General features: G+C 37.2%; 1 protein-coding gene across 1 annotated transcript; it reads left to right on the forward strand.

Annotated features, from left to right (window-relative positions):
- The first annotated feature begins 1,949 nt into the window (after positions 1-1,949).
- LOC134844666 (uncharacterized) lies at positions 1,950-19,813 on the forward strand. The gene is made up of 3 exons (XM_063861467.1): positions 1,950-2,468; positions 6,182-6,357; positions 19,477-19,813. The coding sequence occupies exons 1-3, from the start codon at positions 2,405-2,407 to the stop codon at positions 19,714-19,716; spliced, it is 480 nt and encodes a 159-aa protein (XP_063717537.1). The 5' UTR covers positions 1,950-2,404; the 3' UTR covers positions 19,717-19,813.
- Positions 19,814-27,701: the final 7,888 nt, after the last annotated feature.

The following is a 27,701-nucleotide window of genomic DNA, read 5'->3' on the forward strand; positions in this document are numbered from 1 at the left end:
AATTTGTTATGAAGCTTCCAAATGATTAAAATGCGCAGTTGTTTGCAAATTTTTGTTTATCAAATAATTTTTGAGAGGCCATCTTTCATTAATACGCACAAATTATAATAAAGCGCAACATATTTCTAACATGAAATGTTATTTATACACCGATATTCGCCTAATATCTGAAATATCTGTATTTGTCTCCCCCTAAATTGCTTCGGTGGGGAGATTGTACGATTAAAAATTTCTCTGGATTTTTACCAAACAACAAAATGTCTCCTAAACTTCACTCAAATTGTCAATATTGCTTGCATGAACTTAAATGTGTGTGTGATCCAATACTCCCGTGGTATGTTTCATAGAATGTACTTTAATTTGCGGAAATGTATATACCATAATCCATGTAGCTCCTCCTTTCCCTGAGGTATTGTCCTAAATAAAATATTATTAATTTGAACTTAAGTGAACAAATATGCCCCCGAAATCAATTTAGCCGATGAGATCGTTGTCGTTCACTTGGTAAAAAGCGGATGTTTTTAGCCAGTCAGAAATGAGAATTTTAAAAGTTCTTTTCACAGAAATGATATTCTTTTCACATAATTGCTAATTATGGTTAAATTAGCGTTGGAGGGGGGGGGGGGGGGTAGGGGGACTGACTACATGGCCTGGCTTCTTGTACAGATATGAGCAAACGGTATTTTTGAAGTAATTCCAATTCTTCAGTCTGGTTTTTTCAATTCTAAGAAAAAACCGTACTATCTCGCTTATTGCATTTCTTGAAGCAGTCAAACCAAATACCCTTCATCCTTTAATGCTTTCAACTATCCCCATTTTCAATTATACCTGATCACGTGGGGGGGGGGGGGGGGTCTTGAGTATCATTCGAGTCAAAAGAAGCCCTCGTGATATTATTAATTTATTATTAATATTATTAATTTGAACTTAAGTGAACAAATATGCCCCCCAAATCAATTAGCCGATGAGATCGTTGTCGTTCACTTGGTAAAAAGCGGGTGTTTTTAGCCAGTCAGAAATGAGAATTTTGAATGTTCTTTTCACAGAAATGATATTCTTTTCACTTAATTGCTAATTATGGTTAATTTAGTGTAGGAGGGGGGATTGACTACATGGCCTGGCTTCTTGTACAAATATGAGCAAACGGTATTTTTGAAGTAATTCCAATTCTTCAGTCTGGTTTTTTCAACTCTAAGAACAAACCGTACTATCTCGCTGAATGCATTTCTTGAAGCAGTCAAACCAAATACCCTTCATCCTTTAATGCTTTCAACTATCCACATTTCCAATTATACTTGATCACGTGGGGAAAAGAAGAGGGGGGAGGGGGGTCTTGAGTATCATTCGAGTCAAAAGACCCCCTCATGATCGGGTATAATTGTTTTTTAAGTTTCTTTTTTATAACCTTCTTTCCTTGAGCTTTTGAACGCGGTCTTTCCTTGAATGCAGTTTATACACTTTAAATGAAAGCTTAGTAAAAAAAAAGTGGATCCATTTTTTTAAAACCAATTTCCTGTTTTATTGTGTCTTGGCAGGGGGTGCTATAAGATTTGGCTGAGTTTCCCGTCATGCAAGGGTTGCAAATCTTATAACACCCCCACCAATCACAGTCGAACAGGAAATTACTATAAGAAAGATCCATTCGTTGTTTTTGACTAACTTGGCTTAAATCTAATTCGTCACAAGGAAAAGGTTTTTTTATTACTAGATCCTGCTATCCATTGAGCATAGTACAGAACGGGCCATATGAAAAAAGTTAAGATTACTCTGCCCTTCCCCATCCGTTTGTATGATTTGAAGGAGATCCTTCAGCTGAAGTCATCAGCAATTTAAGCAGTTTCCAGTTGTCAAATTTGACAGTTTTTTAGTTATAAGTTATAACTTGTTCCCAAATTAATCATATAGCATTGCTATTTCATTCAGGTCTTCTTATAGATTCAATTTTAGATGTCGCAACTTTCCACGGCTGTTAGGTTTGTGCAGTTTTTTGCAGATTTTGTTTTAAAAATTTCCATTAGTATTAATGAAAAGGAATAAAAGCCTGCTTGTCCTAGACCGAATTATGATTTTGTTGCTTGTCTGTCAACGATAATCAGCCTGTAATTAGTTTTATTGTCCGCAACCGAATAGTCCAGCTGTTTAATGAAATCCAGATTTACAAGATTACCTTCTGGGTCATATACCAACGTTCGATTTTGATCCTCAATTTGTTGGACATTCTGGGCGGAGTTTTCTCTTTGATTATGTACCAACTTAAAGTTTGCAAATAAACATTGGATGTTATAGAAGAGATTAAAGATTTAAAAGGTAATCCTTTTTGATGGACCAATTGTAACACTGGGGTTTAAGAAAGTGCAATCTACAGTTAGTTTGCACTTTTGACACTTTATCTGGAATTGCAGGCATGGGTTATCTGGCTGCCTTCTGGAGATTGGGTACTGTCGTTCTTTCTACGTCATTCGTGGCTGGTAAGTTTTTCATTCATATGGTAACACTACCAAATTATTACATGAAAATTTCACTCCAAAAGTCTATTCCTAACGCTTCCAGATCCTTCAATTACTATAATGGATGATATATGCCTTATTAAAACAAGGATAACCGATTGCTTTGCAAGTAACCGGGTTGACAAAAATGCTTATCATACTATTTCATATTATGAAAAAAATGCTTATCATACTATTTCATAATACTTCATACATCAAAAAAATACTAATAAAATAGCAAGATAAGTACTTTTTATACTATGAAATGTTATAATAAGCATTTTTTACCACATTCTCTAATTAAATAAAAAGCGTTGTGCCATATTTTTCCCACAAAAATTTTATAAAAATAGCAAAAAGCAACTTTTTGTTCTGTGAAATTGTATGATAAACATTTTTTCTATACTATGAAACTGTGTGATAAATGAAAATACATAAATGAAAATACAAAAAAAAATCGTTTTGAAGTTTTGGGTTTCATCCGAAACACTAATCAAAAATTTTCTGTCATAAGAAAACCTAGAGTGTAACTGGCAGTTACCACTCAGATAAACTGTATTTGATGATTTTTGCCATTTCAACATTTTCACATTGAAATATTTACCAAAAATTTAATTTTTTGTAAATGACTAGAAAATTTTAAGTTCAAAAATTTTGATACTAGAGAAAAAAGGCCCATTTCTTTACAAATTTATCTTTATCATAGCATTTGAAACGAAAAAAATCATAATTGTGGTTACAAAAAAAAACACTTTTTTGTGACTTTTAAACTTTTTGGGTGAAAAACTCATCCTGCACTACGTTATAAGCATAAAAAGTCAAATTTTGCAAGCTGTTTTTTTTTCGTAAAATATATATTTGAGCACAGAAGCAAGTTTGCAACCAAAATTTTTTTATATGAAACAATATAGCATTTTTTCCGACCAAAATTGAAATTTTCTTTTTGACAGTAAGTTGATATCACCACTGAAAACCCCTTTTAAACTTACTTAAAATCTTACACTTTTTTCTTTCAATTTTTTCACAAATTTTCGAATTGGCTTCAATGGGCAGTGGACAATCATGGTTTCCTTTTAGTATACGATCAATTATCAATAAGTCGTGGTTTCTAAGATTCGCAAGGACATATGAAAGCGTACCTAAACTGCCCAGGAACAATCTGTCACTCTTGTTTCCCACACTTCAGCAATCCAGACTTAATTATTTTGTTGGTGAAAGCTTTTTTAATTTAGACTCGTCTTGTTGTATCTAGAAATTTTACGTGGTACCACTATTGCAGCGGAAATTGGTCAAGCTGTGGTAGATTTAACGCTAGAAGTCAAAAGAAAGTGGCAGGTGATCAATGACATAAGAGAACACCTCAACGCTAAGCTACGCGCTTCAATTCCGTTTCCCAATTTTGACTGGATATTCACTTTTCTTATTTTGACGGGAAGGTTTTTTATTTGATTTTAGAATATAAACTTTGGCCATTTGAAAGTAAGAAACTGAAATTCTGACCAACAATATAAATAGTGAGGCTGAGAACCTTTAATTGTTCCTTTTTGGGGTTTTGATACAAATAATGTCTCACGAAAATTTGGGGGAAATTTTGGAAAACTTTCTTCCAAAACTGCTAAGTAAGTTTCGAAGGCTACAAGACTTTGCATCATTTCTCCACAACTAGTTTTGATTTGTTTTATTTTTATTCTTTAAGCCACAGTTCGTTTCTGATGTTTTTTGCAAATAATAATATATATTGCATGCACTACAAATGATAAAAAGTCAAGCCTCCTTAGTTTTTCCAGAGACTGACTTACAGTGGATTGTTTTTGTTTCTTATAACCAAGTAGTGTCCCTGGATAACTTTGATTGATTGCGAGTGTTCAATTCTCAACCAAAAGAAATTAATGCTGTCCGTTTTTAGTACAATTTTCTGAGAAACTCAGAGTTTTTTTCAACTCAGTGTTTTTTACGCGAAATTTTTCTCAACCGGCTTTTTCTACAATTTTTTCAACCGGCTTTTTCTTCAAACATATATTTATGCGCTAATATCAAAACAATTTTTTTGTACAGCTACATGGGTTTGAGTTTTGGCGTTAAAGAAGTTTGCGTATAATTTTTATTCTGAATATTTAAAATATTTTTTTTTATGATTTTTGCGACTATTCGGAAAACTCAAATTCTCAAAAAATGGGAAAAAATTTGTTAAAAAATCCTTGTATTGGAGCCTGAAAGTAGTTGAATACAAAAAGTTTTGCTTATTTTTATTTAACCATTAATAACAACATAGTGATGTTTTTGTTTGTTTTATTATTAAATTTCAATTTTAGATTTTAATCATTTTTCTGAATACAATTACCTACAATGAAAAAAATATCATTGCATCAAAACCTGCAAGTTATGGATTACAAATCTATATTGCTTCCTGTCTATAAACCGATAAGCACAGCAGAAGAATGTTTTTGATAGTTTCGATTTTTAAAAAAAAACGCTCAAATATAACATCTTGTTGTTTGACAAAATCAATTTGATATCTGCTAAAATTCAACATTTTTCAAAGGTTATCGAGGTGTTTCATCAGCAGTTGGCTGGCTAAGTAATTTAAACACTGGCAAAAAAACGTATTCATCTGCATCAAATATCCAAGAAAAGCAATAAAATAAATAGGCTAAACAAATTCTTTTGTTGTAAAATTGGCAGAGATTATGTTTCGCCAAATGGTACAAATAATAATTGGCACACGTTAGGTCTAGATGCTGCACACCTAAGTTTATCCAAAAATGCCATAGAGCTGTCAGTTTTGCTGTGTTACGGGAGTGGAATAACAAAAACAAACCAATTCTAATTTTTTACATAGAAAAAATTTTTCTCCTATAATAAAAAAAAACTCAGTGAACGGTCTGAAAATTGTTTTTTTGATGGGTTTAAAATGTGGCAAATTACTTCACACTTCTCTAATGATAGTTTGCATTCTGTGTAAGTAATTTCTTCATCTTCAGGTATTCAAGTATTCAAATTCGTCCTCAATGTTCAAACGAGACTTGATTTGTTTACCAAACAAAGAGCCTTCAGCCTTTGATAATACTTTTTTATCTATATATTTTTTGCAGATGAAACTTACCCCCTTCTTTCTTATTTCAAGCAAAAAAAAATCAAAATAATAAGTTTTTGCAAAGGTGTCTTGCAGAGGACTGAAATGCCGTTCTTAGTCAATCTTTGGCGGTTTTGATATTTTTCTATATTTTTGTTCGTTCCCTCTTCTCTCAATTTTACTTGGCAAGTAAACAGTTTCGATGAATCTGGATGCACCACTGAGTTGGTAAGTCAGAGCAATTAAGACTCCGCCGCTCAGTCGAGAGGTCAGTGTTTCGAGACTCACCAAGACCAGTGTTCGTTCCCTACGTGCGACCCCACAGCTATCAACTCAGAACAATAACCGAAAAAAAAACATTTATCAAGTTTGTAAGTAGTAGCACTACAAGGCTCTTTGCGAATAAATGGTGCTTGAAGAACAAATTGGGGCCTTGTGGGTAAGGGGGGATTTGTCTCTTTTACAGTGCGACCGTAACTTCCGCACTTATCTCAAATTAGAATATAAGCATGTCTGCTGTTAAAAAACGCGCTTCTTCTTTGATAAAACCATAATCACGTCCTATCATAAACTTTTACTATTTTATGAGTACAATTTGCACCGTTGTATTATTCCATCACAGGTATTGTGCTCGTCGGACTGGCTGGGCTCTATCTGGGCCCCAAGTGTGTGAACAACCCGGGCAAGCCCCATTCTATCTGTGTGCTAGTCAGGTCCAGCCAAGTGGGCGGGGCCCTCATTGCTCTGGGCGTCACCATTTCCGGAGTATTCGCACTCATCTGCGCAATTGAAATACAAGTAAGTTTTTATGATACTTTGTACATTTTAAGCCATCTACCACTGCAAAAAAGTAGCAAAAAGTAGACAGTCATAAAGTAGACAAAATCGTGAGCCAATCATAATCGAGATGACAAAACAAACAGACGAAATATTTTATTTTCTCGATTCTAGTTGGCTATTGACTTTGTCTACTTTATGACTGTCTACGTTTTGACCGCACTCCAAAAAACATCTGCCGTTGGGATTCCGTTGTTTGCTAAGTTCTATCTCATCGTACGAGTAGAGTTCTTTTTCTTTAGTTGGTACCAGAAAAGGGTTTATCTGGGGGGGGGGGGGGGGGGGAAGGGGGGGAGGGACCTGACCCCTCCACGACCCCTTCCGTACTATTTTACGACTTTCGTCTTAGCTGACCGATCCTTAAATTTCAATTTTTCCAGGTTTTTCCATTATATATGAACTTTGCACCATAAGAATTTTTACAGCAACTATGAAAATAGAAACTTTGAAATGTGGGAAGAAAATAAAAAAGAAACCATTTTTTGAAAATCTCCCTGCTCGAGACAATATAAATTCGGCGCCTGGTAGGTAGGTACCGGGAGAGATTGTTGACAAAATCTCCTCCTCAAGGGTGGATCTAGAATTTTCTCGAGGGAGGGGGGATTTTCAAAAATTTTGTCTACTTTTTTTAGGTCGTCCAAAATGATTTTTCGAGCTCTCCCAATGTTATAGGAAGACCTTGTTTAGGCCAAATTTTTTGCGCCGCAGGCAAAATTCTGAAAAAACATTTCAAAAAAAGGTGTTTTAAGGCACTTTGTGGAAAATTTTGACAAAAAAAAATTGCGTTTTTTTTGGCGCGCGCTCCCCCCTTGTTATACCCTCGACCGTTAGGTGAGGCATAATCTATGTTAGTTCTGTGTTAGTGAGAACTACGCTGTGTGTTGGTTGAGAATTAAACAAATAAAAGAACAACTTAAATTCAACGTTCTATGTTTAAGTCTGGCTGACACTGTCCTCGAATCATTTGAGAGACAGTGCCTTATAAGTACTAGTAAATATGTGATTACGTATAAATAGGTACTTATTTAATCATCAGACTTCTATAGGTTAATTAATTTACTCTAAGTCTATGACATACTAAAGTTACCAACTGGTTATGTTAGCACCTGAACTGGCTTGATCAATACTGGATGTTTTGCTATAATATCTGTACGGATAACATTCCCCTCTTTTTGATAAATTGAGTCTATCAATTTAGTATGTCCCCACAATTATATGTCCTCCTCCTGCTGGTCCTCGTTGACCTTTCCTATCATCGCAGTTGTGTGCTGATTATCACTGATAGTTGTTGTCGGTGAGTGTTGTTTGCTCGGTTTTTGAGATATTTGTTCCTTTTCTCTTTGAAAGGACATGGAATTGCCTCTAATTGGGCTGATTGAATGCAGGAAAATCATAGCATCCTCGAATTCTTTACTAAACGAATCTTCCGTTGTTCTTGGTTTGTCAAGGATGTAACGCGAGCCTGTAGTTCTGGGTGGTGAGTTATCCGCTTGGACCGTTTCTCGGGCGTTTTCAGGCGTATCACTATTCATGTGGACCTCAGTGCACAAGATATCTTCGGATGTTTGTGACAATGGTGATGGAAATGCCGCAGGGTCATCGGCCACCGTGGTTGGTCTGTTGTCTATTTCTGTGGGGTTGTTTGATTCATTCGCTGTAGTCCCAGCATTGTTCGAATCCTGAATCATTGCCACCGTAATTAATGTCTCCGTGTTAATCGAGATGTTTCCAATGGGGATAGCGTTTCCGAATTTCTCCGCCAGTGTACTTTTTTTTGTTCTCGTTGAACGCCGGATTTCAGGTGAGTGTGCTTCCGGTGTGGCTTTGAGGTCAATTCTTTTGGCGGAAGGTTGTTTATCCGGTGATGGGGTTTTGTGGTTTAGATCGGTATCCGACGAGAGTGAGATTGAGGTGTCGCATTCGAACTGGATCTTAGTGAGATCGACTTTTGATTTCTTTTTAGGGCTCATTTACCTTGCGGTATTGTTTTTGGGAGACGTTGTGTGGACGGTTCGCTTTTGTTACGTTTGTCCCGGGCGTTCAGTTTTCCTTTAGCTGTAAAAGGTTTCAACAGTTTTTGGGGTCCAAGAGCTCTTCGGTTCAACGTATGTTGAATGATTTCTTGCGTTGTTTTTGGTGGTGGTCTTTTCGGACTTGTTACTGCTTTTCCTCCTTGTGTCTCGTTGATAGGTGTCTTTTTTCTGAAACATGCGGTTTGGCTCTTGGTAGGTGTTTATAGGCCACGAAATCCTTTAGTGCCGCTGGTCTACACTTTCCATAGACCCTTGGGTCTGGTATGAACGCGAGACCATCATGCCTAATTACTCTAGGTTGTTTGCCATCCTCCCTTATCCACGCAGTATGCGGAGAGCAATTTATTATTGCACCATTTTCAATTATTTTGAATTGTGCCCCAAATGTCCCCAGATTTTTAGATTTCCTGGCAAAATTTTCCGTTTTTCTAGCAATTTGTTCGAGGCTGAGTCCTGTTTTAGAATCTATCGTATGGGCTGGACCTTTGAAACGATCTTTATGGAATAGTAACGGTGCCCTTTGTAAATTTTGTTTTTCTTGTCGTGTTAAAAGTCTTATGGGTTTACGTGTCCTTAAGTTTTCGAAATCGTTAGTTTTTTCTTTTAGAAAAGATTCCTTGAGTGACTTAGTTTCGTACGGTTTTATTTGACATAGGTAGGTGCGCACCTAATGGGAATTTTTGGAGTAGTCTCCTGTCGAACTCCTCATCGCTGTCATCCAGGGTAATTGCATCCGTGTTTGGAAAAGTATCCTGTTGGTTTTTTGCGCGTTGTTTGCCCGAGTTGGTTGTTGTGCGTGGAGGGACCTCAATTGTGTTCTGTTCTACGTTGTTTTGTGCGGGTGGTACAGGATTGAAGATATGTTCGGGTACGTATTGGTGGTGCGATGTGGGTTTGCCTTGGTGCTTGAATTTTAGGTCCAGTTCATCCTCGCTATTCACCTCTCCGTTCCACATGGTTTCCGCCGACAGCGCGGTCTTAGAAAGCACTTTTTCATCTAAACATGACAGTTTAGTGTTTTCCCACGAAATATTTGAGGATTTAGGCGACGTGCTGAGGTTACTTAGTGGTGTATTAGCTCTTCTACCATAGTGAGCTTCGAAGGGTGTAACCTTAGTAGATGCGTTAGGGGTAATGCGGAGTGTTTTTATTAATTCAGCCACGTCTGATGCTAATTTGTATGGTTGATTTGATTTATCGATTTTCATAATTGCTAATCGTGATTTTAAGGTTCGGATGAGCCTTTCGACCATACCCATAGCTCTGTGGTCGTCCACTGGTGCGAAAATCAGTTTTACATTATTAGTTTTACAATACATGAGGAAGTTTTTGGCCCTGAAACCTTGTGCCTGGTCACATCTGATCGCTCGTGGTACGCCTTGGTTTACTATGTGATTTTGCATAAATCGGATGATTGTATCCGCTTTGTTATTAGGTACGACTTTTGCGTGTGGGAAACGTGAGAAACGGTCGACACCCACCAATATGTAAACCTCTTTATCGTTTTCATCAGGTAGGGGCCCCGCAAAATCCAATTGAATTTCTTCGTTTGGTTCTACCACCGCATCCAATGTTGTGTAGTGTTGTTTACCCGAGATTACTTTAAAGTTCTTACCCTTTTCACGGCAGTTTTTGCATTTTTGGGCAGTTGCTACAATATCGCGATGTAAATACGGGTAACCACACATGTTTCGCCGCTTCTAGCATTCCCCCTTGTCCTGGATGTGTAAGGTGTAGTGCATCCATAAGTGTGGGTCTTAACTGCTTTGGTATAACGACTCTGTCGTTGTATAGAAGGATATTTTCTCTGACGGACAGGCGGTGTCTTACATTATAAAACTAAGGGCCATAGCAATCCTTAATGTTGTCCCATTTCTGTTGTTTAACCATGTTTAGGAGCGGCGATAAATTTGGGTCTCGTCTAGTTGCGGCTGCTAAAAAGCTTACGTCCATCACTTTTCGTAAGTTTTTGCGGAACATCGGGGTGTCCTCTTCCTCTATGCTGGCGGTTGTTTGACATTCAGTGTCCTGTCCGGTTGAGCGGTCCTCTTCAGTCTGCGTCTGGCACTCTGTGTCCGGTGTTTCCGCTAATGCCAGAGTCTGACAAATTGCATCGACCCGGTCGTTATCAACTCTTCTGACTGTAAGGCTCTCCGTTGACGGTATAACTTGGTGTTTTACGTCACTGATTGTGAGTTCTGGCGGTGGTCATTTTGAGAGAAATTCATTAAAGGACAAGTAATTTATAGGGGAAAAAGTAAGTTGGGTCTGTACACCACTGTGAGCTTTATGCGTAATTCGTCGAAACGGAGGTAATGCCATGCCTTGCTGCAATTGCCTATTTATGATTGAAATTTGATTGAATTCCGAATTTTGTTTGGAATTTGGTTTCAATGAGAAGCGACTTGATTCAAACACTTGACTACGAACAGTGAATGCAGTTTGTGTGTGAACCGAATTTGAACGTGCGAAATTTTCTTTCCACTCTTTGGTGCTTAGATAATTAATCGATTTAACATTATTCAAGGATAGGATATTACTGCTGCTATATTGGAACTCTACGCATTTGACGAAGTCATCGATTAATGCTACGACAAATTGTTCATCCCAGTACGCCGGGGGTTGTGGTTTCCCGACCGGGTGTCGTGAAATGTAGTCAATGAGACCCATTTCACTACCGGCCAGATGCTGTATATCGAATTCAAATGGAATGAGTCGATCAATCCATCTGGTTAACTTACTTTGGTAGATTTTGTTGCCCCGATTACTTTTTAGGGCACTTACTAATGCTTGATGGTCCGTTATCAGAGTAAAACGTCTACCGTATAGTTAATACTTGAAATGCTCAATGGCCCACACTACGGCCAAAAGCTCGAGTTCGTTTACCGAGTATTTTTGTTCGCATGAATTTATGAACCTTGATGCATACGCAATGGTTGCCCAACCATCTGGTGTATCTTGTTCAAGAGCCGCGCCTACTCTTTCGCGGCTCGCGTCACAAACAATGCGAGTTTCCCTGTCACTTACGAAGTTTCTGTTTTCCGTAATATTTTTAACGGCATTAAGAATGTTTTTGAACGCTGTTCCGTTTTCATCGCTCTAATGAAAATTTTGTCTACTTTTTTTAGGTCGTCCAAAATGATTTTTCGAGCTCTCCCAATGTTATAGGAAGACCTTGTTTAGGCCAAATTTTTTGCGCCGCAGGCAAAATTCTGAAAAAACATTTCAAAAAAAGGTGTTTTAAGGCACTTTGTGGAAAATTTTGACAAAAAAAATTGCGTTTTTTTTGGCGCGCGCTCCCCCCTTGTTATACCCTCGACCGTTAGGTGAGGCATAATCTATGTTAGTTCTGTGTTAGTGAGAACTACGCTGTGTGTTGGTTGAGAATTAAACAAATAAAAGAACAACTTAAATTCAACGTTCTATGTTTAAGTCTGGCTGACACTGTCCTCGAATCATTTGAGAGACAGTGCCTTATAAGTACTAGTAAATATGTGATTACGTATAAATAGGTACTTATTAAATCATCAGACTTCTATAGGTTAATTAATTTACTCTAAGTCTATGACATACTAAAGTTACCAACTGGTTATGTTAGCACCTGAACTGGCTTGATCAATACTGGATGTTTTGCTATAATATCTGTACGGATAACATTCCCCTCTTTTTGATAAATTGAGTCTATCAATTTAGTATGTCCCCACAATTATATGTCCTCCTCCTGCTGGTCCTCGTTGACCTTTCCTATCATCGCAGTTGTGTGCTGATTATCACTGATAGTTGTTGTCGGTGAGTGTTGTTTGCTCGGTTTTTGAGATATTTGTTCCTTTTCTCTTTGAAAGGACATGGAATTGCCTCTAATTGGGCTGATTGAATGCAGGAAAATCATAGCATCCTCGAATTCTTTACTAAACGAATCTTCCGTTGTTCTTGGTTTGTCAAGGATGTAACGCGAGCCTGTAGTTCTGGGTGGTGAGTTATCCGCGTGGACCGTTTCTCGGGCGTTTTCAGGCGTATCACTATTCATGTGGACCTCAGTGCACAAGATATCTTCGGATGTTTGTGACAATGGTGATGGAAATGCCGCAGGGTCATCGGCCACCGTGGTTGGTCTGTTGTCTATTTCTGTGGGGTTGTTTGATTCATTCGCTGTAGTCCCAGCATTGTTCGAATCCTGAATCATTGCCACCGTAATTAATGTCTCCGTGTTAATCGAGATGTTTCCAATGGGGATAGCGTTTCCGAATTTCTCCGCCAGTGTACTTTTTTTGTTCTCGTTGAACGCCGGATTTCAGGTGAGTGTGCTTCCGGTGTGGCTTTGAGGTCAATTCTTTTGGCGGAAGGTTGTTTATCCGGTGATGGGGTTTTGTGGTTTAGATCGGTATCCGACGAGAGTGAGATTGAGGTGTCGCATTCGAACTGGATCTTAGTGAGATCGACTTTTGATTTCTTTTTAGAGCTCATTTACCTTGCGGTATTGTTTTTGGGAGACGTTGTGTGGACGGTTCGCTTTTGTTACGTTTGTCCCGGGCGTTCAGTTTTCCTTTAGCTGTAAAAGGTTTCAACAGTTTTTGGGGTCCAAGAGCTCTTCGGTTCAACGTATGTTGAATGATTTCTTGCGTTGTTTTTGGTGGTGGTCTTTTCGGACTTGTTACTGCTTTTCCTCCTTGTGTCTCGTTGATAGGTGTCTTTTTTCTGAAACATGCGGTTTGGCTCTTGGTAGGTGTTTATAGGCCACGAAATCCTTTAGTGCCGCTGGTCTACACTTTCCATAGACCCTTGGGTCTGGTATGAACGCGAGACCATCATGCCTAATTACTCTAGGTTGTTTGCCATCCTCCCTTATCCACGCAGTATGCGGAGAGCAATTTATTATTGCACCATTTTCAATTATTTTGAATTGTGCCCCAAATGTCCCCGGATTTTTAGATTTCCTGGCAAAATTTTCCGTTTTTCTTGCAATTTGTTCGAGGCTGAGTCCTGTTTTAGAATCTATCGTATGGGCTGGACCTTTGAAACGATCTTTATGGAATAGTAACGGTGCCCTTTGTAAATTTTGTTTTTCTTGTCGTGTTAAAAGTCTTATGGGTTTACGTGTCCTTAAGTTTTCGAAATCGTTAGTTTTTTCTTTTAGAAAAGATTCCTTGAGTGACTTAGTTTCGTACGGTTTTATTTGACATAGGTAGGTGCGCACCTAATGGGAATTTTTGGAGTAGTCTCCTGTCGAACTCCTCATCGCTGTCATCCAGGGTAATTGCATCCGTGTTTGGAAAAGTATCCTGTTGGTTTTTTGCGCGTTGTTTGCCCGAGTTGGTTGTTGTGCGTGGAGGGACCTCAATTGTGTTCTGTTCTACGTTGTTTTGTGCGGGTGGTACAGGATTGAAGATATGTTCGGGTACGTATTGGTGGTGCGATGTGGGTTTGCCTTGGTGCTTGAATTTTAGGTCCAGTTCATCCTCGCTATTCACCTCTCCGTTCCACATGGTTTCCGCCGACAGCGCGGTCTTAGAAAGCACTTTTTCATCTAAACATGACAGTTTAGTGTTTTCCCACGAAATATTTGAGGATTTAGGCGACGTGCTGAGGTTACTTAGTGGTGTATTAGCTCTTCTACCATAGTGAGCTTCGAAGGGTGTAACCTTAGTAGATGCGTTAGGGGTAATGCGGAGTGTTTTTATTAATTCAGCCACGTCTGATGCTAATTTGTATGGTTGATTTGATTTATCGATTTTCATAATTGCTAATCGTGATTTTAAGGTTCGGATGAGCCTTTCGACCATACCCATAGCTCTGTGGTCGTCCACTGGTGCGAAAATCAGTTTTACATTATTAGTTTTACAATACATGAGGAAGTTTTTGGCCCTGAAACCTTGTGCCTGGTCACATCTGATCGCTCGTGGTACGCCTTGGTTTACTATGTGATTTTGCATAAATCGGATGATTGTATCCGCTTTGTTATTAGGTACGACTTTTGCGTGTGGGAAACGTGAGAAACGGTCGACACCCACCAATATGTAAACCTCTTTATCGTTTTCATCAGGTAGGGGCCCCGCAAAATCCAATTGAATTTCTTCGTTTGGTTCTACCACCGCATCCAATGTTGTGTAGTGTTGTTTACCCGAGATTACTTTAAAGTTCTTACCCTTTTCACGGCAGTTTTTGCATTTTTGGGCAGTTGCTACAATATCGCGATGTAAATACGGGTAACCACACATGTTTCGCCGCTTCTAGCATTCCCCCTTGTCCCGGATGTGTAAGGTGTAGTGCATCCATAAGTGTGGGTCTTAACTGCTTTGGGATAACGACTCTGTCGTTGTATAGAAGGATATTTTCTCTGACGGACAGGCGGTGTCTTACATTATAAAACTAAGGGCCATAGCAATCCTTAATGTTGTCCCATTTCTGTTGTTTAACCATGTTTAGGAGCGGCGATAAATTTGGGTCTCGTCTAGTTGCGGCTGCTAAAAAGCTTACGTCCATCACTTTTCGTAAGTTTTTGCGGAACATCGGGGTGTCCTCTTCCTCTATGCTGGCGGTTGTTTGACATTCAGTGTCCTGTCCGGTTGAGCGGTCCTCTTCAGTCTGCGTCTGGCACTCTGTGTCCGGTGTTTCCGCTAATGCCAGAGTCTGACAAATTGCATCGACCCGGTCGTTATCAACTCTTCTGACTGTAAGGCTCTCCGTTGACGGTATAACTTGGTGTTTTACGTCACTGATTGTGAGTTCTGGCGGTGGTCATTTTGAGAGAAATTCATTAAAGGACAAGTAATTTATAGGGGAAAAAGTAAGTTGGGTCTGTACACCACTGTGAGCTTTATGCGTAATTCGTCGAAACGGAGGTAATGCCATGCCTTGCTGCAATTGCCTATTTATGATTGAAATTTGATTGAATTCCGAATTTTGTTTGGAATTTGGTTTCAATGAGAAGCGACTTGATTCAAACACTTGACTACGAACAGTGAATGCAGTTTGTGTGTGAACCGAATTTGAACGTGCGAAATTTTCTTTCCACTCTTTGGTGCTTAGATAATTAATCGATTTAACATTATTCAAGGATAGGATATTACTGCTGCTATATTGGAACTCTACGCATTTGACGAAGTCATCGATTAATGCTACGACAAATTGTTCATCCCAGTACGCCGGGGGTTGTGGTTTCCCGACCGGGTGTCGTGAAATGTAGTCAATGAGACCCATTTCACTACCGGCCAGATGCTGTATATCGAATTCAAATGGAATGAGTCGATCAATCCATCTGGTTAACTTACTTTGGTAGGTTTTGTTGCCCCGATTACTTTTTAGGGCACTTACTAATGCTTGATGGTCCGTTATCAGAGTAAAACGTCTACCGTATAGTTAATACTTGAAATGCTCAATGGCCCACACTACGGCCAAAAGCTCGAGTTCGTTTACCGAGTATTTTTGTTCGCATGAATTTATGAACCTTGATGCATACGCAATGGTTGCCCAACCATCTGGTGTATCTTGTTCAAGAGCCGCGCCTACTCTTTCGCGGCTCGCGTCACAAACAATGCGAGTTTCCCTGTCACTTACGAAGTTTCTGTTTTCCGCAATATTTTTAAAGGCATTAAGAATGTTTTTGAACGCTGTTCCGTTTTCATCGCTCTAATGAAAATTAAATTTGTTTGCCGTAGACAGTAGTGGTCTCAAAGGGTTACATAATTGAGCTAAGTTGGGAATAAACTTGTTTAGATGATGGATCGAACCCATAAAACTCTTCAATTGTTTGAATGTTTTTGGGTATGTTAGATTGATTTATTATTGCGTCCGTCTTCTTCTGCATAGGTGTGGTGTCGTGTTCGTTTATTACAAACCCCAAGCAATCTACTTCTTTGCAACCAAATTTACACTTATTGATCGAAATTGCCATTTTTTCAGTATCTAATTTATTAAGGACTTTAGTCAGTTTTTCGATGTGCTGCTCTTTTGTGCCGTGTGATATAATTAAAATATCGTCTAGAAATGCGAACGTGTCTTTTTCGTTGTTAAGGGTTAGATCGATGGCTTTCTGGAATTCTGCGGGCATATCCGTGAGCCCGTAGAAACCAGTTTGGAACTGATAGGTTCCCATTGCCTTTCCCCCAATTATACTGAAATTACACTGCGTACGGGTTGTATCGTCCAGTGGCAGTTGACTATACGCGTAGTGTAGATCTATTGTTGAAAAATATGTCGTTCCTGGCTTATTTGTACCCTCCTGTGCCGAATGCGCTATATTGTCTAACAGAACATCAATAATCGGCATCTGGTACTTATTTTTGTGGATCGACTTATTTATTTGTTTTGAATCCATGGCTAATTTAATTGATCCGTCTTTCTTAACAGTGATTACAATAGGGCTTATGAATTGTTGATCACTGCATTTTTCAAGGCGAATGATGTGGCCTTGATCAATTAAAAATCTTATTTGGTGTTCCACCTTTTCTTGGATATGGATGGGAATGCGGCGCCCTCGTTGTTGTAAAGCTTTGAATTCTGATAAGAATTCTGTATGCACCATATGGTTTTTTGAGCGTCCGATTCGTGTACAGAGTCCAAGGTACGAGGTACTTACCCACGTCGCAATTTGTGTATCTGAACTATCGATACTGTTAACATGTAGTGCTGACTTACCAACTGGTTTTCTCTCCTGTATAGCTGTATGCCAATTTGTGGGAAAATATTGCGCCCCAGGATGTTCGCTCGTCTGTCGTCCACCACTATGAAGGAGGCTGTGTGGATCTTCCAACCACCTGATTCAATTGGGGCGGTTAGGCGACCAAGGGACGGGATTTTGTATCTATTGTAGCAGACCATTCGGTTAGCTTCGTCGTCCTCTCTCATTCTTGTTCTCACTGCTGACTTGACTGTTGTAGACATTAGTTTGGCTGTTTTTTCGTTCACGAAAGATGTTGGGGATCCTGTGTCAGCAAAAAAACGATAATATTTGTCTGCGAGCGCACCTTTTTTAATGTCCTTGTAGATCTGTGTTGGTGGTTTCTTCTGCCCGTCTTGGTTCGAAATTTATCCAGTTGTTGGATGTATCATCCGGATGGATTAGTTCCCACCCCGGAATAATGTCACCAGCTTGCAGGTAATTGACGTAGGCGGTCATATCGGTGTCTTGAATATCTTGTTGTTGTGGACTATCCTCTTGGATTGCATTTACCTCGCTAGATTTGCAGAACCTTGCAAAATGACCCCTCTTGGTGTATTTATTGCAAATTTTGTCGCGCGCCGGACACTGTGCTAAATGATTTGCTGAGAATGCGTTGCCGCATTTGAAACAATCTTTTTTCTGTCCAGATTTATCTGTGTCACTCCTCGACTTTGTTCCTCCTCTACTGCGTCCACCTCGCGGTTGAGACTTGTAGCCACCCCGCCTTTGGACGAAGTTTACCGGTTCTGACTTTATATTTGAAAATCCGGTGTGACTGTTTGAAGTTCCCTGTTTTCTGATATGAATCTGATTCTCTAGGCCTTTTTCACGTCTTACCGCGTAATCCAATGCTTGTTCCGGCGTTTTTGTTTCAGCAAGAAGATCTTGTAGAACTTCGTCGTTTGACATGTTTGCTGTAAACAAGTCTCTGACTATTTCGGATTCGAGGCCTCCATCGTTGCATGCTGTACATTTGAAATTTCCTTTTACCACGAGTTCCGTAAGTCCGCAATGGAATTCTTCCAGGGATTCTGTTTTTTTTCTGTTTGCGTGGAAAGGCTCATACCGATCGAATGTTACATTTCGTGCCTTGACGAAAAGACGGGTTAGTCTGTTCCAGAAGTCTATAGTTGCAATTTCTTGTATTTTGAGGTCCGGATAGTATTGTGTCAATCTTCTTTGACCTTCCGTCCCCAAACACAAGTAGATGTAGCTCCCGCATTTAATGTCGGCTTGTTCTCATGGAATTCCGTCTACTGTTGGACCCAGGTTGTCCAAATGTTGACACTGGTTTTCCCACGCTACCCGTTTCTCCTGGTTCCGCAGATTGCGATCTCGGAGTTGCTTGTCTGTTTCCCCCTCGTTAGGGAGTTCGTATCACGGTTCTTGAGGTTTTCGGATAGCTGGAAGATTTTGTAACAATTTTGTCAGGTTTACGCCGTCTTTTGCAATAATGCCGAGGAATAGTTGCTGGTTCCACTTGTCCCACTCTACCGGTGGTTCCGCTGAGGCTTTTTGCCAGAATGGTGTTATTCCCAGCGGGTTCTTTGGAACTGCTGGCTGCGCCATGTTATACCCTCGGCCGTTAGGTGAGGTATAATCTATGTTGGTTCTGTGTTAGTGAGAACTACGCTGTGTGCTGGTTGAGAATTAAACAAATAAAAGAGCAACTTGAATTCAACGTTCTATGTTTAAATCTGGCTGACACTGACCTCGAATCATTTGAGAGACAGTGCCTTATAAGTACTAGTACATATGTGATTACGTATAAATAGGTACTTATTTAATCATCAGACTTCTATAGGTTAATTAATTTACTCTAAGTCTATGACATGCTAATGTTACCAACTGGTTATGTTAGCACCTGAACTGGCTTGATCAATACTGGATGTTTTGCTATAATATCCGTACGGATAACACCCCTCAAAGTAAAAATTTATTGGCGCTAAAGTTTTGGGGTCCATCCATCAGCCAAAAATGGCGGTTTCAAAATAGTTCAAAGGGAAACCCCTTTGGGTCGGCAGGGGGTCGAATCCCTGAGAGTGGAAGGTCCGCTACCCCCACGCCCCCACCCCCCACGATCCCACCCCTTCCCTTAATCTGCCCCTGCCCCTCCTCCATGTGCCATTTTTGCACGAACAAAAGGATTTCAAGATGAACTTCAATTATTGTCTCAATTAATAAATGATAGTGAATTAACCAAGCGTGAAATTGCTATTTTGTCATATGAACTGATTTTGTTACGAAACTCAATTCAATCACGCTGAGTATAAATCCGAAAAATTTGTTAAATTGTTTTTTTTTGCATTTTAAAAGTTTGAAAACACTGGTAAGCAATAAATGCAATAATCAGTTTTTTAAATAGGAGATTTGAATAATTTGTTTTAGACTCGCTATTTCCCCACGAGGAACCCATCAAAAATAATAAATGAGAAATACGCATCAAGACTGCACGAAATCAAAGAGGAACTGTCCAGCAGAAGGAGTTCCCAAGCCCAAACTCTTCTGCACAGCCAACTGTCATCCGCACCAGAAAACCGCAACTGTTCCGCCTCAAGACAGATTTCATCAGAATTGACTTCAAGCCAGTGTTTTTTAGATTACCATAGTTCTGTTGTTAGTATTTGAGTTAATTTAGTTTCATCTTTTGGAGTTCCTTTACATCTCTTAGTTGAGTATCGCCAAATGCTGATACCTGTATTTTTGTCATTCAACAGAGCTGCATTTAAATTTAACTGCAGTATCTCCATCTTTTCTTGATGATTTTTTGGAAGGTTCGGATTTGGGATCCTTTCTGATTCATTTTGAGGTTTCAAGAAAAACATTCTGAAAATTTATTTTTCAGTTCATGTTATTGTATCTCAAAAGCTGGTTAATATTAAATAAATAAAAAGTCAATGAATACAAATGCGATCATGGAGGGTCCCTGGAAATTAGCGGACTGACCAAACAAAAATTGCAGATTCAGAATAAGTTTTAATTTAATTTTTTGCTAATAATGAATGCTCCGAGTCCCCTTCAACCCTTTTATTATGGGGATATTTGTTTTCGGCAAATCAAAAATTTTTGAAATTCTGAGTTTTTTTTGTTCAGAATTTAAAAAGTGAAAAAAAAACTGTTCAGAATTTAAAAACTTTGTTCAGTATTTCAAAAATGAACCAATTACAGGCACTGAGTGTAAAAATCAGGAGCAATAAGTTTGACAGGCGGTTTTTCCCGTCTTTTGCCTCTATTTTGACTGTATCCCGCTTTTTTCTTAATAACTCTCAAAGTACTTGGGATTTTTTTTCCAAAAAAAACACAATGCTTGGAATTTAGCGAAACATAGACTACTCGCTTTTTTTCCGAATTCAGTCTGGTTCTAATACAGGGGCGGATCTAGGGTTTTCTCGAGGGGGGGGGGGCGGATTTTCAAAAAAATTTAACGACGTAAAAAAGCCATTTTTGGGCTCTTTTTGGAAAATGTTGACAAAAAATCGCGTTTTTTGGGCGCGCGCTCCCCCTCAAAGTTAGTATATATTGGCGCCAAAAGCGCTTTTAGAAAAATTTTAGAGTCTGTCGGCCAAAAATGGATATTGGAAAGTAGTACAAAGGGGGGACCCTTTGAGTCGGCAGAGGTTCGAATTCCTGAGGAGGAGGCGTCCGCCCTCACCTAAATCCACTCCTGTTCTAATACAAAAAAAAAACTATTTTGAATGTAAGAAGAGAAAAACGTACGTGTGGTAAAATCAATATCAATAATAACTGACATTTTGAAGAAAAAAATTCAAATATTTCGCTTTCTTTACAACCTATAATCGACACTTTCGCTAAATAGAACAAGTTGTTTGCTGTTTCTGTTTGAGTGTTTTATGGAAGTAACGAGACCAATTAGCCGGCCTCAAATCAATTTAGAACTATTTTGACTTTAAACTAACTCGTCGAGCTCAAATATTTCGTAGATTAATAGACATTCTAAGTAACATAATTGATAGACGTTCTAAATAAGTTTATAGAATGCAGGTCCCGAGCCGCTTTCTTTATACTTACTTAGATTGTCTACTGATTTTTTATTGAATCTGTTTTTGATGCATCAGATTTTTGATTTCGGAATGTTTGTGCTCGGGTTAACTTTTTTCTCCAGATCAACTTTTTAACTAGCAATTTTTGACGAAAATTTTTTAATATTAAAAAGGTAATATTTAAGAAGATACTTCACCTTTGATCATTTCTCGCATGGTTATGGGGATTTAAAGGTTGCCAATTTGGGACAATTAACGCGCGGTGTTATCAAAGCATAAGCGAAGGTTTAATCCGCCTTAGAAATCGTTCCAAACTAGATAAAGGATTGCTCTTTGACCTACTTTTTACTTTGCGAAATGCATCCCTTTACATTGCGTGTGAGAAAATTTTTCAAAAACATTGAAGAAAAACTGAAATTTTATCATTTTTCAAATTTAAACTACTCCATAGAAAAAGCAGTCGGGACAAACAGGGTTTTGCCCTGATACAAGCTGTTTTATTCAAATTGTGTCTTTAATTTTATGCCAAGAGTTATGATTGTAGTAAGATTTCAGACAAAAACAATTGTTTTGACGTCTTGACAAATTGGTCTAGCCTAAAACATTCTGTAGATATCATAAGTTCTACAAAAATTGTTCACTGATTAGAAAAACTGCTTAATATAAAAACAAGAAATGTTCAAATAAAGTAAAATCAGAAACAGATGCTCACTGACTTTTTAAATTAATATTAAAATTATACATTTACTATAGTAATTTAGTTTTTAAAAAGTATGGCCGGTTAATGTGCAAATAGCACAGAATGTTCCAACCATTGTCTTACAAAACACAGAAAACAAATATTTTCAAATTAGATTAGTTTTTTTCCTTCCCGGTGTGATAAGAGGATCTGAACAAAAAACTAGAGCTTTCTAGCATATTCGACAATCAGCGTAATTTGGCAAATTTTTTTGTAGCGAAAGAACATAACACCAAAAAAATCAATTTAATTCCCAAATTTTTTTTTTTTTAAATCAAAGATTTTTCAGTTTTTTTGCAGAATTTTTTTGATCTTTAGAACTTTCTTGATTCAGACAGTGATTCAGACTCTAAAAACTATTTCTATACGAGTAAAACTAAGTTTTCACGGCTTAAATTAAGCATAAATAAGTTAATGTAAATCTTCTCGCTCGCTTTTTTCGCTCTAATTTTATCTATAAATCGAAAACTTTCAGCCCGTTTTTTTTTCAAATTAATATCATGGTTTGTTGGCGATTCGATAGAAAAGCTATATCAATAAGTAGCAGTTTAAAGTTTTAGACGTATTCTAAAACATTTTTAAAAAAATGAATAGAAATGAAAAATGAAGAAGAAAAGTTTTGAAAAATCAAAAAATGTTAGTATTTTTTGAAATTTTTTTTTTGACTATGAAGCGCGTAATTTGGCAAATTTTTGCCTAGGAAGAGCTTAGTAGTTTTCGCTTTAGAGAAATCTAGTTGTTTTATCTAAAACTTTTAGATATTGACGCTACTCGGACGCTTAAATCCCTCGAAATAAGACTGAAGCTCAAAAACTTCAAATCGGTGTTTCTCGTCACTTAAAAAGTTTGTTTTCAAAAACTTTTTACAGTAATTTTAGACACGGCTGAAAGAACTTTGAAACAATATAATATGAGACCCATTTCAAAAATTTTTTGGGATTTGCAACGACAAAAAAACTAAATAACCCACAAGTACAAAAATCCTTCCCATTTTCAATAGTCGGAACAATAATCAAATTGATTCATTACACGTTGAAATTAGTACTAATCGGAATTTTTTCTGATCCAATTAATTTTTTATTAAAGTAAAACTAATGGTTTTGTACGAAAATGGCCTTTGGTGACTCGGGTAGTGGGGTGTTTAGTAAAAAGCCGCGACCTAATATTCCGATAGTCTGAATGTAATCATTTTTGATATTCATGTTTTTCACAAGATCACGTGATTTGAAAACCTCAGCTATCCCGGAATGCAAATAATAAACGTTTTTTGCCATAAACATGCTTGATTTTTTGTGCAAAACTTGCATTATTTTTGCAAAAATTGTGCAAATTGTGCATTGAATTTCGAAGAAACAAGCGAGGAATCAAAAATTTTATAGCGCTTGTTATGATAAAACCTAAGTGTGCAATATATTTACATTCCTTATTTAAACAATTCTAAAATTGAAACCAAACCATATTTAAATAAAGCACTGCTAAATAATGCACAGTTATATGAGGCACAACTCAAAAACGTAATTTGATTTAGTTGTTTATGTTTATCACAACATGCCCATTGAATACATTGTTAAAAGTCCCATTTTTCATACTCAGGGTTCCTAAACACATATGGTTTTTCGGTCGGTAGCTCTTCATTGAATAACATATGCAGGCTAACAAACATCTCATCAAAAATTTTGGGATGGTATTCGTCGCAAAAACGTTTTGGATGCAAAAACGGGCCATGTATTCATTTTTAATTGGTAAAAAAACTCTTTAAGAGGTTGTCCTTTGAGCATCCAAGAAACTCGTTGTCGTTTTTCTGGATGTTATACAGCCAAATTTTACGATGTCATTTATAGGGAAAAGCAATTCAACCGCCGCCTTAGCGAAAGTAGTGTACGTTTTTTGGAGAACTGGATCCAGGATTTTATCCGAGCTTCCTATCTATTTTTCAGCCATTGAATTTACGAGGCAATTGCTGGAGCTTTAAAAATTAGTCATCAATTTTGTGAATAAATTCGGTCCATTTTGAAATTTAAAAAAATAGATAGTGGAAATCATGTCTGAGAATGAAAACTTTTTCAATAGTGAGTATTTGTTCAATTTTGTGAGTATATGTGTTTCATACCAGATAAGCAACTGCTTATATTGCATCTCAAAGATTGTTCACAACTCGACACAGCGTGTCTCGATTTGTTCACAAAGATTCTCGATGCAAAATGAAACTGTTGCTTATCTAATAAATAAGCGGTAAATGTTTCCTCGATATTTTTGTAAAATTTTCTAAAAACAACCAGGGTCTTTGTCAATAGAGTTTGACGAACACAGAAAAAAATAAAATTAAAAAAAGAAGAAAAACATACAAATTTATTTAACTCTGCTAGTCATTCGATTTCTGGCCTTTTACTGCCCAAACTTCACATGCCGTTTTTGTACATAAATTTTAGCTTTACTGTGTAATCTTTGATTTTAGGAAGCTGTGTGTGATGAACAATTGTATTCTGTTATTGCGCAATGCAGCCATTTGCCAATTTTTGTGAAAATTGGACTTCCGGGTTGATCTTCAGACTCCAAAAATACGTTTCATTCAATTTCATACGTATACAAATGTATGGAAAAAATGCTTATCATATATTTTCCATAAAATTTATATGCTAAGCAGTTTTTCTAGAAACATTTCTGATCATGAAATTTGTCAAAAATCTAAGAATGAACCTGAAAATGGCAGACAAAACAGTCAGTGTTACTAAGTTTCGAAAAACTTGATAGCAACGAAAATCAAACGATTTTTGAATAAAAAACGCTTATCATATAATTCCCATAAATGGAAACTGAATGATTGGAATTTTTTTGATGGTGGCAGAAATTCCAAAATCAATCCAAAGTTTTTAAAAATTTTTAACCGCAAAGCGACTTTTGTACTCAACCAAACGTTTTTCCAAAAAAAAATTTTCCATGAAAGGCCATTTTATCAAAAAATTCGGGATAAGTGAGAATAAAGCTAATTATTGAGAAAAAGAGTTTTCTCGAGGGAGACAAGCGAATTCTAGCGGCGACTGCACTTGTTGGAAAATGAGTTCTAATCTTTCATATTTCTCCAACGCAGTATGTCAACAGCTCCCAGACTACAATTTAATTTGTTGAGTGCATATCATAGTCTTGGATGCACAAATTCTGTATTTTTTTCATTTTAATAGCGCGTACTAACATACAGTTGTATAATAAATTTTATGTGTTTCTTCAACAATTTTTTTGGTCCATTACATCAAAAGTTTTACTTTACACTAGAGAAACCCCTGAACTTTTGAATCTAAAATCTGCACTAATTTTACTTTTGGTTCTTATTCAAATATTTTTAGCAGCTGTTTTTGTTGTAAACTTGTTATATCAGACAAATTGTGTGCCGCGACACTCAGGATAGTCGGGATAATTTCTATTTTTTTGGGAAAAACACTCTTTTATCGCGAAAAACGATAAGTCGGGACAAAGGGATGAAGAGAAGAAAGGCCATTTTATCAAAAAAATTCGGGATAAGTGAGAATAAAGCTAATTATTGAGAAAAAGAGTTTTCTCGAGGGAGAAAAGCGAATTCTAGCGGCGACTGCACTTGTTGGAAAATGAGTTCTAATCTTTCATATTTCTCCAACGCAGTATGTCAACAGCTCCCAGACTACAATTTTTAATGTCAGTGAGTAAATTCTTCTGTCGCCGTAGGTCTTATCCCAGTGGTAATTGAAACATAATCAGGAGTTCAGGAGTTAGAAAGCATCAGTTAACTCATTCTGAGATAAGACGACTTCGAAGACCAAAGTTTTCAAGTTTACAAAACAGCTAATAATTATTAAACGTTAAATTTTGACCAACTTTTTTGCGGTAAGCATTTGTATAGTGAAATTTGAGTACAACTTGAACCCAAATTGGGCTTGTTCCCTAAATTGTCGTTCAAACTTTACCAAGTTCAACTTCACAAAAAATTCAAAATTTTTAGGAGAAATTTCTGAAGGGTTATCACCTCTAAATTAAAAAAAATGTACACATTTTTGAAAACTCCCAAACTCGTTCTAAAATTCCAAAATGATTGCTTGCACCTCGTCGTTCATCTCGTGGAGTGAACTAATTTGAGTGGATTTCTTACCACAAGTGTTCTCTCAGGCGTTGTCTGAAGCTCAAGAAAAATCACCTATCATACTCGTTCTCGGAATTGTTTTCTGAATCGCGTTTCATCCCGGAAAACTTGTCTCTAACAAATCTCATTTCCGACTTTGTTGTTAAAATTTCTGGTTTAAGTGGTCTCTTACCTCAGAAGTTCTACCAGGTGTTAATTGGCACTCAGGTCAAAACATTCAACTCGACTGTTCGCCGATGCGATCCAATTTTTGTAGCTCATTCTATAAATGCTTAACCTTTAGCTCCATACTTTTTGTTACTGGCACTACTTTACCACAACTAAGTATTACTTTTCCGTGTCATTGTTTTTTTAAGCCCGCTATATCTAATATGTATGTTCTGTCCTTTACTTCATAATGTACACCTGATAATAGTTTTACTAATGCTTTCAAGGTACCATTTTTTTTGCTTCGACGTTCTTTTTAATATGGTCTTCGTACTAGTAGCAAGTTCTTTTTTTATGTGACTGAACTACAACCCCGTAAAATCAAAGAATGTTTACACAGACGTTTTTTTAGCTATTAAAGATTAAGTTTCATTTTTACTGCGAAGAACACAAAGAAAATGTTTCAGAAAATTGTGTCATTATCGCTTCACGCACCAATATAGTTTAATGGCACGATTTGATAGATAACTCAGATGGTCCTCACATAAGTACTAACAATCAATGTCTCTCTTCAACACAAATATCTCGATTATTGATTAATTATCAGGACAATAATCAAGCAGTTAAATCATGTCAAAAGTATTGAGCTGATAAGGTTTTTGAATCCTTAAAATAATCTAAGCCCCTAACAAGGATAGACGATTACTTTGCATGTGCCACAGAATTTTCCGACCACAGTCTTAAACAATACAAAAATGTTTTCTCAAATTACTGTCGCTTTTTATGCATGTTGTGATGAAAAAATCTGTATAAAAATTAGAATTTGGGCATATTTTAGAGCCATAGTAAAACAGATCAATTGAAAAACTGTTTAAAAAAATGATTTAAAAATGGAGAAATTTTTTTTAATTTCTAAAGTTTTCAAAAAGTTTCTTGGGAAAATTTTGGAATTTTCATGTTTTTGATTCCCGAAATTGCGCTAACAAACTCTAAAAACTACTTTTATTTGAGTAAAAATAAGTTTTCACGGCTTAAATTAAGCTTATATAAGCTACTGCAATTAAATAAAACCTTACTAATTGGCTCAAATTGAAACCAAAAAAAAATTTAAACCGGTTTTTTTAACACTGTGAAAGGTTTTTTAAAAGTTTTTTTGTCGTTTGAATCACGACTAAAAGGGCTTTAATATGATATATCACTCAATCCTGTCCGATGCATCTTTGTAGTAGCTGATTTTGCGTGGAAAAAAAGCAAAAAAAAAAACACACCCGAATACAAAGTTCCTCCCCATTTTCATTGGTCGGAACAATGATCTCAATAATGAAACATGTTATATCGGCTCTTTTCCAGTCCCCCACCTTTGATTTTTTCTGAATTTCATTAATAGAAAGTCCATTTAAAATTACTTTTCATCTTAGAAACTGCATTAAAACGTGTCAGCGTGAACAGGTGAACAAATTTTCAGAACATTCATAACATTCAAAATGCCGTGTGAACAATTTTTGAACAGCTTCAGTTTGTTATTTTACGAGGGGGGTGGGAAACTGGAAAAGAACCGTTATATCAATGGAAAACGCCGAAAATCATCTTATGCAAAAAAGTATAAGCAAGTACATCA

The sequence above is a fragment of the Symsagittifera roscoffensis genome, chromosome 4 (assembly GCF_963678635.1).
Source record: "Symsagittifera roscoffensis chromosome 4, txSymRosc1.1, whole genome shotgun sequence".
NCBI classification, from domain to species: Eukaryota; Metazoa; Xenacoelomorpha; order Acoela; family Convolutidae; genus Symsagittifera; species Symsagittifera roscoffensis.

Bases quoted from the DNA above. Each gene is read 5' to 3' on its own strand.
- LOC134844666 (XM_063861467.1), top strand. From the start codon at position 2,405: ATGGGTTATCTGGCTGCCTTCTGGAGATTGGGTACTGTCGTTCTTTCT. The intron at 2,469-6,181 runs GTAAGTTTTTCA...ATTCCATCACAG, and splicing joins TTCTACGTCATTCGTGGCTG to GTATTGTGCTCGTCGGACTG. The intron at 6,358-19,476 runs GTAAGTTTTTAT...AATTTGTTTTAG, and splicing joins TCTGCGCAATTGAAATACAA to ACTCGCTATTTCCCCACGAG.